At 50.0% G+C, this 12,432-nt stretch overlaps 2 protein-coding genes across 2 annotated transcripts in view; one reads left to right on the forward strand and one right to left on the reverse strand.

The window, feature by feature from the left end:
* The window catches only part of LOC126998392 (uncharacterized), a 162,937-nt gene extending 151,754 nt beyond the window's left edge, over positions 1–11,183 (reverse strand). The window contains exon 1 of the mRNA XM_050860019.1: positions 11,107–11,183. The gene's annotated coding sequence lies outside the window, so the exon portion shown is untranslated. The remainder of the gene's footprint in view (positions 1–11,106) is intronic.
* Positions 5,658–9,453, forward strand: LOC126998058 (uncharacterized). Its single transcript, XM_050859396.1, has 6 exons — positions 5,658–5,674; positions 6,012–6,132; positions 6,174–6,585; positions 7,104–7,502; positions 7,876–8,378; positions 9,124–9,453. Exons 1-6 carry the CDS (start codon positions 5,658–5,660, stop codon positions 9,451–9,453), a joined length of 1,782 nt encoding a protein of 593 aa, XP_050715353.1.
* Positions 11,184–12,432: the final 1,249 nt, after the last annotated feature.

The raw sequence follows: 12,432 nt of genomic DNA on the forward strand, positions 1-12,432 counted from the left end.
TCTGTTTGGGAAGCTAAACTTTTTCACATCTCGCCTACACGTGGTCGCCCTCAACTTCTTTCCATGTCCTCTCGTTTCTCTCTCGCTCCACACACACAGGTCCTCTCTGTCCAGATTCTCCACCCCGCTTGCCACCCTGTACACCACTATCAGGTCTCCTCTTTCTCTTCTTCTCTCCAGGGTTGTGAGCCCCATGCTATTGAGTCTCTCCTCGGAAGTCCGATCCCTAAGTTCCGGTACCATCTTAGTTGCCGCTCTCTGTACTCTTTCCAGCTTTCTTATGTTCTTCTTTTCGTGAGGAGACCAGACCACTGCTGCATACTCCAACCTTGGCCTTATCATTGTAACTATTATTTTCTTCATCATCTCTTTGTCCAAATACACAAATGCCGTCCTTATGTTCCTCAGCAAATTCATAGTTTGTCCCGTTATCCTGTTGATGTGTTTGTCCGGTGACATGTTCTCTGAGATAGTCACTCCCAAATCTTTTTCTTCCACTCCTCTGCATATTATCTCACTTCCCATCTTATAATCATATTCACATCTTCTACCACTCCTACCAAAGTCTATTTTTTTACATTTCCCAAGGTTGAATTCCATCTGCCATGTGCCATGTACCATATGTGTGTGTGTATTTAGCTATTTGTAGTCTAGGTGGCCCGAGGTAAGCTCTAATAGTCCCGTCTCCATATCTACATTGATCCAGCCTTTCCTTCATCTGATGGACACTGCTCGCCTCCACCACCTCTTCCCGCAAGCTGTTCCATGTGTTAATACTTCTATGTGGAAAACTATACTTTTTCAAGTCACTCAAACAGGTTCCTTTATTAAGTTTCTTTCCATGTCCTCTCAGCCCCTGCATTCTCGCAGTAGAGAAGAGATCATCTCTATCCACCTTACCAAACTTATTTACCAACTTATACAGTGTGATCAGATCTCCTCTCTCCCTTCTTTGTTCCAGTGTCGTCAAGTCCATCTCCTTCAATCTGTCTTCATACGTCATATTCGAGAGTTCTGGGACCATTTTAGTAGCAATTCTCTGTAATCTTTCCAACTTTCTGACATCCTTCTTTTTGTGAGGCAACCACACAACAGCAGCATATTCAAGTTTTGGTCTTATTAGTGTTGTTATAATGTTTTTCATCATTTCCTTGTCCATATAATGGAATGATACCCTTATATTTTGCATCATCCTGTAGGTTTGTCCAAATAACTTGTTTATGTGCTTTTCTGGGGATAGTGTGTCTTGCATCGTTACTCCCAAATCTTTTTCTTCATGTACCACCTTTAAGTTTTCTTCTCCCATCCTGTATGTTTTCCTCAGTCTTTTTTTACTTTCCCCCATTTCCATAACATGGCATTTGTTTGCATTAAATTCCATCTCCCATAACTGGCTCCATCTATACACTCTATCCAGGTCTTTTTGCAGTTCTTCACAGTCTTCATCCATCTTCACTTTTCTTATTAACTTTGCATCGTCTGCAAAAAGACTCCTATAACTTTTTATACCCATCGGCATATCATTTATATATATTATGAACACTATTGGTGCCAGAACTGAGCCTGAGGAACCCCACTCTCTACTCTCCTCCAATTTGATTTCTCTTTTCTAATCACTGTTCTCATTTCTCTTCCTGTTAAGTAATCCTTTATCCACTCGATGACTTATCCGCCCATTCCTCCCCATTTCTGTAGTTTCCAGAGTAACCTTCTGTGCGGAAACTTGTCGTAAGCTTTTTCAGATCTAGATGTACACAATCAGCCCATCCTTCTCTTTCTTGCACCATGTCTATTGCTCTTGAGTAGAAACATATTAAGTTGGTGAAACACGATTTTCCTCTTTTAAATCCAAGCTGTCCATTTATCATGTTTCCCTTTTCTAAATGTTCAACCCATTGTTTTTTTATTATACTTTCACAGATCTTGCACATTACACTTGTTAAAGAGAGTGGCCTATAATTTAATGGTTCAGTTTTATCTCCACTTTTATAAATGTGTGTGTGTGTGTGTGTATTTACCTAGTTGTATTTACCTAGTTGTAGTTTTACAGGGCCTGGGCTTATGCTCGTGTGGTCCCGTCTCCGTATCTATAATTATCCAACTTTTCCTTGAAACTCTGCACACACTTCGCCGATACTATTTCTTCACTTAATCTGTTCCAAACCTCTATATTTCTTTGTGGGAAGCTATATTTCTTTATGTCTCTTGAGTATCTTCCCTTCCTCAACTTTTTACTTTGTCCTCATGTATTCCTGCTGGAAGGTTCCTCTCTTAGTAGCAATTTCTCATTATCTACTTCTTCCATTTTACTCAATAGCCTATATATTTGTATTAGGTCTCCTCTTTCTCTTCTTTGTTCCACTGTTGGCAAGTCCATTTCCTTTAGTCTCTCTTCATATGTCAGTCCCTCCAGTTCTGTAACCATTTTTGTTGCCATCCTCTGTATTCTTTCTAGTTTTACTATGTGTTTCTTCATATGTGGAGACCACACTGTTTCCGCGTATTCTAGTTTAGGTCTGATCATAGTAGTTATTAATTTTTTCATAATTTCTTTGTCCATGTAGTGGAATGCTATACCTATATTTATCACCATGTTATATGTATCACCAAAGATCCGATTTATATGACTTCCTGGTTGCATATAATCTTGCATTATTACTCCCAAGTCTCTCTCTTCATTTACTTTCTTTAATATTTCCCCATCTCCCATTTTGTATGTCCATATGTTTATATATTTATATTTCATATGTCCATATGTGTGTGTGTGTGTGTGTGTGTGTGTGTGTGTGTGTGTGCGCAATTTTACTTATTTCTATATATCTTAACCAATCCAGAAGCTCATGTGTTCCAAATCCGAAGGCTTTGTCTTTAAACTCCTTGGATATTCACCCTTGACTGCAGTGCCAAACCAAACCACCCTGGGTGGCTGGACATAATCCTTAATTAATACTGGGCCTATACTCTCTGCTGAATGGACTGGTGTGTATATGCATATAGTTCTTACACAATAACTGACCTATCTGAACAACTAAAGGTAAAGTTTGGAGCATGTGCTATAGATGCCAGTGCTGGGCACTTCCACTAATTAGTCCACAAATCCACAATAGCGGAAGTTCCATTTCATTTGCAGATTTGCATTTGCAACAAAGAGGTCACTAATTTCCGGATTAGCGTTTGCGGTATTACTTCCACTAACCTCTGCTAACACGTGGATGAGCCAGCCCGGTTCCCAGCGTGCCCACCCCTGCTAAAGGCTAGTTTACATAAGGCAAGTATAGAAATTCAAGTCAAGTGTGCTAGAAGTTACTGGCCAGCAGTTTTATTTTAAGGCAAGTTGCCCCGCAATCGCCACTGACTTTGCGTGTGTGAACGTGTACTGGCTCGTCATCTCCCGCAACTCAGCTGTATGACAGGCTCTCTGGTGGCCAGTCAGTCATTTTGAAGTGGACCACGCACGTGTGCACATCTGCTGCCTCAACTTCCCGCACTGCCTGGCCGTGAGTCCGTGACCATGTACAAGTATCTAAAGACATCTAGCGTGGATAGTAGGCCTACAGACCCTACACCAAGCCAAGCTGGTGAAGCTGCCCAATGCACCAGTGCCCAGCAGCCAGAAAATAACGTCACCACGGAGTAGCAGGTGGAGGCAGTGGAGGAGGTAACAATGGAGAATTCGGAGGAGGATTTCTTAGACTCTTAAGTCTCATTTCATGTTTGTAAGGGACAGCCTCAATCTGATAGATTCTTCAAATATTAAAATAAAAACTGATTAATTTAAAAACTTTTTAAGTTGTTGCCTTTTCCACTTTTTACAAAAAGCTTATTCACATAACCCTCTCCAGGGATCTTCTTATAAACATCATAATAAGTATTTTGAAGGAGACAGGGCATAGGAATATGGAAATAGTTGTGACAGTCACACTGATGAACTTCCTTTGGTCCTTCTCATTACGATAAGTTTAAAACAGATGCTTATCAGATTATTGCAAATTAATAAGTACGATTACAAATCATCTATACTTGAAGTAACAGTATCGTATGTATGGTCAATGCTGGTCAAGAAATAGTTTTCTTTATACTCTAGGTCATTAAAAAAAAAAAAAAAAAAAAGAAACTTTGAATGCCTAGCTACAGTATTACGCCAAAGGCCCTGTTCCCTATTCAGGGGTAAATCTTACAGCAGCAGCCACAGTATTACATTGCAAATAGAGTGAAAAGAGATTCGAGGGGCTGTTGGTACAGGTATCTCTCGATTTACGTGAGTTTGGTTTACGCGTTTTTGAAATAACGCGGGGTCCAAAATCAAAATAAATGTTTAATTTACACATTTTTTCACTTATATGCGATATTTTATGGAGTGGCCACCAGATATCTCATGCAACTGGACTCACACGGCGCCGCGGCCACACAGCTGAGCTCAGTTCTTCCCGCGCGCCACTTAAACAACAATACAGAACCCACACTGCCACGCTACTCAACAATAGGGGTGGGCAGGTACCAGTACCAACTATACGTTACGGTACGGGTACCAGACTGCTCGGTACCTGTACCAATACTAGCCAGTCGCTCATGGTGTCCCTCATTTCTTCCTCACACGAGTAAGGCTGAGACCGAGTGAAATGGATATTCTCTCTCCAATGAATGAAGTGAATCTTTATTTTTCGATAGAAACCTACCTCTTGTTTGATTTACATTGTTTTTGATTTACGCGACCTCTTCAAGGACACAATACTCGTGTAAATCGAGTTACCTGTAATAGAATTTTTGTTTGCGGTTTGCATTTGCGGTGTCAAGTTTTGTGGCGGAAGACTGCAAATAATGTGTAGCTATTTGCGATAGCGGATTTGCGATTGCGATCTAAACTAAATCTCAAAATTTGCGGAATTGCATTTGTGAAATTTATGGAATAAGTTAGCGGATTTGTGATAGCGGAAGTTCAAATTCATTAGCGATGCCCAGCTCTGATGGATGCAGATGGCAGTGTTGCTCAACTCCATCCTGCTGGCCCTTTGAGCTTGTGGTGGGAGAGCCAATCACCTCAGGTCAGGGGCCAGTGTAATATCCAGGTTACCAGTTTACCTTCCCCAAGTTTCCCCAGGTACACATTAAGTTTCTTGCCCAGATTATTGACTTTATTCAAAGGTTATGATCGAAAGAATTAATAATGCTGTACCATTAAAGAAATGGCCACTGCACACAATAAGAAGTCTCCTTCCTGCCTCAGACAAGGCACTCTTGACAGGCTGGCCAGCCACTGCCCTCAGTGTTCTCATTATTTTCTCTCATTTCAGTCCATATCTCTTGTCCACAGCTGGTAGTCCGTAGAATATTCTTATTAGGAACTTGTTCCGACTATTTCTGCACCCTGGCATTCCTGAAGAGGATGCTATTTTGACAAAAAATTGTCTTTTGGCACCAACTGAGAAATTTGGCGTGGTTTGTTGGAACCCAGTGCTCGACAAGCATGTCTTTGTTGACATTGTGACATTACGTGAATGGCACCTATATTATCCAGACATGGTCCCCATATACTTGGAGACATAAATAAGCTGGAACAGATACAACAGAGAGCCACTTAACTAGTCCTGGAGCAGTCATAACCGTCCTATGAGGGAGTCTGACTAACAATAATGGAGGAAAGGAGGAAACAAGGAGACATGATCCAGATTTCAAGGTAATGCACAGCATCAATTCAGTCAGGGACAGTCACTTCCTACAACTTGCGGGACAGAACCAACAAAACACCAGAGGATGTAGCTGGAAGCTAGCTAACCCCAGGCACAGAACCTCAAAGAGGAACAAATTCTTTTATGAGAGTTATCAACCAATGGAATAGTTGGGAATTATGGCAGGAAGGGTAGCCTACTAATTTTGAGACTATTTCTGGGCAAAATATGATACCTTTTATGATGGAGATAGTTTTATTTTACAGAAACAACTAAATGATTGACTTTTTCAGTGGCTAGGGTGCACCCACCACTGCCCCACTCCCACTTGTTATCACCCATCAGTGTAGTGGACCCACCCCTGCCCCGCCACCGCCCAGCTCCCACCCATTATCGCCGGCCAGCGCAGTGGGCAACCCCTACCCCGCCACCACCCCACTCCCACCCGTCATCACCCACCAGTGTGGTGGGCCCACCCCTACCCTGCCACCACCCTACTCCCACCAGTGTGGTGGATCCACCCCTGCCCCGCCACCACCCTGCTCCCAGCCGTCATCACCCACCAGTGTGGTGGACCCACCCCTGCCCTGCCACCACCCTGCTCCCACCCGGCATCACCCACCAGTGTGGTGGACCCACCCCTGCCCCGCCACCACCCTGCTCCCACCCGTCATCACCCACCAGTGTGGTGGACCCACCCCTGCCCCGCCACCACCCCACTGCCACCCGGCATCACCCACCAGTGTGGTGGACCCACCCCTGCCCTGCCACCACCCCACTCCCACCCGTCATCACCCACCAGTGTGGTGGACCCACCCCTGCCCTGCCACCACCCCACTCCCACCAGTCATCACCCACCAGTGTGGTGGACCCACCCCTGCCCCGCCACCACACTGCTCCCACCCGTCATCACCCACCGGTGTGGTGGACCCCCCCCCGCCCCGCCCCCCCACCAACCATCACCCACCAGTCATCACCCACCCCTGCCCTACCACCAACCCACTCCCACCAGTCATCACCCACCCCTGCCCTACCACCAACCCACTCCCACCAGTCATCACCCACCTGCCCTACCACTCCCACCAGTCATCACCCACCCCTGCCCCAGCACCAACCCACTCCCACCAGTCATCACCAACCAGTGTGGTGGAACCACCCCTGCCCTGCCACCACCTCACTCCCACCAGTCATCACCCACCCCTGCCCTGCCACCACCCCACTCCCACCAGTCATCACCCACCAGTGTGGTGGACCCACCCCTGCCCCGCCACCACCTCACTCCCACCAGTCATCACCCACCAGTGTGGTGGACCCACCCCTGCCCTGCCACCACCCCACTCCCACCAGTCATCACCCACCAGTGTGGTGGACCAACCCCTGCCCTGCCACCACCCCACTCCCACCAGTGTGGTGGACCCACCCCTGCCCTCCCACCAGTCATCACCCACCAGTGTGGTGGACCCACCCCTGCCCCACCACCACACTTCTCCCACCCGTCATCACCCACCGGTGTGGTGGACCCACCCCTGCCCCGCCACCACCCCACTCCCACCCGGCATCACCCACCAGTGTGGTGGACCCACCCCTGCCCCGCCACCACCCAACTCCCACGCGTCATCACCCACCAGTGTGGTGGACCCACCCCTGCCCTGCCACCACCCCGCTCCCACCAGTCATCACCCACCCCTGCCCTGCCACCAACCCACTCCCACCAGTCATCACCCACCCCAGCCCCACCAGACATCACCCACCCCTGCCCTGCCACCAACCCACTCCCACCAGTCATCACCCACCCCAGCCCCACCACCAACCACTCCCACCAGCCATCACCCACCAGTGTGGTGGACCCACCCCTGCCCTGCCACCACCCCACTCCAACCAGTCATCACCCACCCCTGCCCTGCCACCAACCCACTCCCACCAGTCATCACCCACCCCTGCCCTACCACCAACCCACTCCCACCAGTCATCACCCACCCCTGCCCCACCACCAACCACTTCCACCAGTCATCACCCACCAGTGTGGTGGACCCACCCCTGCCCAGCCACCACCCCACTCCAACCAGTCATCACCCACCCCTGCCCTGCCACCAACCCACTCCCACCAGTCATCACCCACCCCTGCCCTGCCACCAACCCACTCCCACCAATCATCACCCACCAGTGAGGTGAACCCACCCCTGCCCTGCCAACAACCCACTTTCACCAGTCATCACCCACCAGGGTGGTGGACCCACCCCTGCCCTGCCACCACCTCACTCCCACCAGTCATCACCCACCAGTGTGGTGGACCCACCCCTGCCCTGCCACCACCCCACTACCACCAGTGTGGTGGACCAACCCCTGCCCTGCCACCACCCCACTCCCACCAGTGTGGTGGACCAACCCCTGCCCTGCCACCACCCCACTCCCACCAGTGTGGTGGACCCCCCCCGGGCCGGCCACCCCCCCACTCCCACCAGTGTGGTGGACCCACCCCCGCCCTGCCACCACCCCACTCCCACCAGTGTGGTGGACCAACCCTGCCTGCCACCACCCCACTCCCACCAGTGTGGTGGACCAACCCCTCCCCTGCCACCACCCCACTCCCACCAGTGTGGTGGACCCACCCCTGCCCTCCCACCATCCCACTCCCACCAGTCATCACCCACCAGTGTGGTGGACCCCCCCCAGCCCAGCCCCCACCCCACTCCCACCAGTCATCACCCACCAGTGTGGTGGACCCACCCCTGCCCTGCCACCACCCCACTCCCACCAGTCATCACCCACCAGTGTGGTGGACCCACCCCTGCCCCGCCACCACCCAACTCCCACCCACCATCACCCACCCCTGCCCTGCCACCACCCCACTCCCACCAGTCATCACCCACCAGTGTGGTGGACCCACCCCTGCCCTGCCACCACCTCACTCCCACCAGTGTGGTGGACCCACCCCTACCCTGTCACCACCCCACTCCCACCAGTCATCACCCACCAGTGTGGTGGACCCACCCCTGCCCTGCCACCACCCCACTCCCACCAGTCATCACCCACCAGTGCAGTGGACCCACCCATGCCCCACCACCACCTCACTCCTACCAGTCATCATGCACCCCTGCCCTGCCACCACCCCACTCCCACCAATCATCACCCCCCAGTGTGGTGGAACCACCCCTGTCCTGCCACGACCTCACTCCCACCAGTCATCACCCACCAGTGTGGTGGACCCACCCCTGCCCTGTCACCACCTCACTCCCACCAGTCATCACCCACCCCTGCCCTGTCACCACCTCACTCCCACCAGTCATCACCCACCCCTGCCCTGCCACCACCCCACTCCCACCAGTCATCACCCACCAGTGTGGTGGACCCACCCCTGCCCCGCCACCACCTCACTCCCACCAGTCATCACCCACCAGTGTGGTGGACCCACCCCTGCCCTGCCACCACCCCACTCCCACCAGTCATCACCCACCAGTGTGGTGGAACCACCCCTGCCCCGCCACCACCTCACTCCCACCAGTCATCACCCACCAGTGTGGTGGAGCCACCCCTGCTCTGCCACCACCCCACTCCTACCAGTGTGGTGAAACCACCCCTGCCCCGCCACCACCTCACTCCCACCAGTGTGGTGGAACCACCCCTGCCCCACTACCACCCCACTCCCACCGGTCATCACCCACCAGTGTGGTGGAACCACCCCTGCCCCGCCATCACCCCGCTCCCACCAGTCATCACCCACCAGTGTGGTGGACCCACCCCTGCTCTGCCATCACCCCGCTCCCACCAGTGTGGTGGACCCACCTGACCTGTCACTAACCCGCTCCCACCCGTCATCACCCACCAGTGTGGTGGACCCACCGCTGCCCCGTCCTATCCCAGGTATTTCCGCCGGCCCATGCCACACACCAAATAAATCTAAACTAACCTAACCTAATAACCTAATGTAACCTACCTAACAAGGGGGCTGGACCCCCTAACAGGGGATCTTTGCCCCCCTTGAACCCCCCTAGTGTTTTCATGTTTTACATCATTATATAAAAAATTCTCCTAATTTCTGGAAGCCATTTGCTAATGCACTGTATTCACGGACCAAAAAGGAATCCATAACGTAAGTACAACCTTCGTAAGAGGTGGCTGCCCCTTCCTCAACATTGAGGTACAGTCTCCTGGAGGACGTACCACGAGGCAGGGTGGACATAATTTTAAAGATAAATATGACCGGTAGGAGATCGTGAGAGAGAAGAGGCACACTTTACGAGCACCGACTGCTATTACCTAGAGGTGGGCACCCTCTCCCAGTGGTTCTTACCCGGGCCTGAGCACACAGTCTTGGGCTCAGCACCAGACGGAGGATTCTTTTCCAAGTGTTGCCCGGACAGAGTGGATCAAGGCTTCATGTTCTCCTGGAGTGTTTTAGGGGGATAGTGGACTTGTTTTTGACTTGAAACTTGCCCCGGCCCTGGTCTTGGACGCGAGGGACGTTTGCTTGTCCCCTCTACTGAGACTTTGACGCCATATTTGGCCCATTATTCGCCGCGCTTGTCAAACACTTGTATCTTTGGTTCAGGCAAGTGTCACACATTAACGATTGACTCCCGACGCCTCCCGATAAACGTATTATGATATTTCGTTGCCCAAGAATACATATTTGACGAGGCTTTCCCGGAAGTTTTGGGCATTTCCAGGAGTAGTTTTTATGACCCTAGTTTAACCCTTCTTTTGTAGCTACCATGAACCCAAAGAAACGCTCGCTAAAACTCGACTGACCCTCTCTCTAACCTTTAGAAATAGCTGATGAGAAGAGAAAGTACGTGTCTTATAGATTGGCGAGTCGATCAGTTTAAGCCTTGGGTCCCGCGGGTCCTTTCATCCCCGCCGCTCTGCCACACAGTCCCAACACCTATCCCTTCCCCTCACCTGTTACCTATAGCTAACATACATATCAGGGGAAAAAAATTGAGGTAAAATTCTAGTGTTTGCCCATACTCCCCCCTCACCCCCAAAACAAGCTTTGGGACCTGTGGGAATGCGGGGTTTCGGGTGGGAGACACGAAATCCGTCGCAATCGTTTTTTTTTTTTTTGTGGGGGGAGGGGGAAAAAATTACCCTAGATCTAGGGAAATTCCCTACATTTAAGGATTTTCCTCCCACCGCCACTAAAATGAGTGTTTGCGACGAATTTAGTGTTCCCCATATACGGAAACCACGCATTCTCACTGGATCTGCAAGCTGGGAGAGAAGCATAGTGAACCCACCAAACGATGCTCACCTTACCGGTCTGGCGTGGCGCCGGAGGCCATCTGCGCCCACATATATTAACCGCCTATACCACACTCATGCCCTCTCTAGCACCGGTGCCAGTAGGTTGTCACCTCATCGCAAGGTTTCTGTCCTGCTAGTGTAGTGCTGACTTGCCTGATGAGCGAGCCTCCCATAACCCACTTAACCAGTGGGGTACCTCTTTGGCCGACTGGTAAAGGAGTGGCTCTCCCGTTATGCTGGTCGCGGGTTCGATCCCCGGCGCCGGCAAAACCTTTCCTTGTCTGGATTAATTTCTCGTGTGTTTCGTTACACGCAGATATATCGTGTTGGAGTGTAGAAAAGATAAAAATTCTGGCATTTTACTGGTGGCAAAGCGGTGGGCATCCTCTCCTGTGGTTCTGTTGTGTCACCCCGAGAGGGTAACAGGTAGAGTGATGGCCCAGTTCATAGAAAATGGGAACTCAACACAGAAATTAATCTAAATGGGAATGGGAAGACGTGTAGTGCTGACTTGCCTGATGGGCGAGCCTCCCATAACCCACTTAGCCAGTGGGGTACCTCTTTGGCCGACTGGTAAAGGAGTGGCTCTCCCGTTACGCTGGTCGCGGGTTCGATCCCCGGCGCCGGCAAACCTTTCCTTGTCTGGATTAATTTCTCGTGTGTTTCGTTACACGCAGAGATCGTGTTGGAGTGTAGAAAAGAGGGGTCTTTTCCGTTTGGCGTACAGCGCTAAAAGTAATTTTAATATAGATTTTTCTATGTATTTTTGTCCGTAGAATCAGAATATCACATTATTTTTTTGGAGAATTCAACAGTTTTTGAGTTATTTGCCTTTAAAGTTATTTTCTTCCTATCTATTACTGAAGGAATTCAAACTTTAAAAAGTCGTAATATTCAGTATTATATACAATTTATGGATCTTTTCCGTTTGCAAACCTTCAGCAGTCATGGAAACGCTTTGAAAATCCAATTCAAGGACTTTTTTTTTACTCTTGAAAATATGGGATAATGTTTACGAAAGCGCGTCGCCTCTGGTGCTGGCCGCGGCGAGGCTGCAGCGGGTGTTGCGAAATACCTCCTCGCTGAAATAAGTCACATATACATGAGGGGGGTCCAGGAGGGCGTAGCCCCTGGTTATTAGGGGGAGGTCTGGGGCGCAGCCCCTGTTAGTAGGTCGTAAAGTTCGGTTGGAGTAGTTTAAATATGCTCCCCGACCCTAAGCCCTCTGCGAGCTATTTTGAGGCTGCGGCGGCTGCAGCGTAAAGGAAAATAACTTAAAAACTGTTCGTTTCTCCATAAAACGGTTGTCATATTCGGATTCTACGGACAAAAATACATAAGAAAATCTATATTAAAATTAATTTTAGCGCTGTACGCCAAACGGAAAAGATCCGAAAAGAGAAAAATTCTGGCATTTCACTAGCGTCCGTGGCACCAAACACGGTGTATCTTCATTGCTTATCACTGACACAAGCAAAACCACCGGCTAGCCGTGATCCGTCCAACCCCGCGTCTTAAACAG

This window comes from Eriocheir sinensis, chromosome 2 (assembly GCF_024679095.1).
Source record: "Eriocheir sinensis breed Jianghai 21 chromosome 2, ASM2467909v1, whole genome shotgun sequence".
NCBI lineage: Eukaryota > Metazoa > Arthropoda > Malacostraca > Decapoda > Varunidae > Eriocheir > Eriocheir sinensis.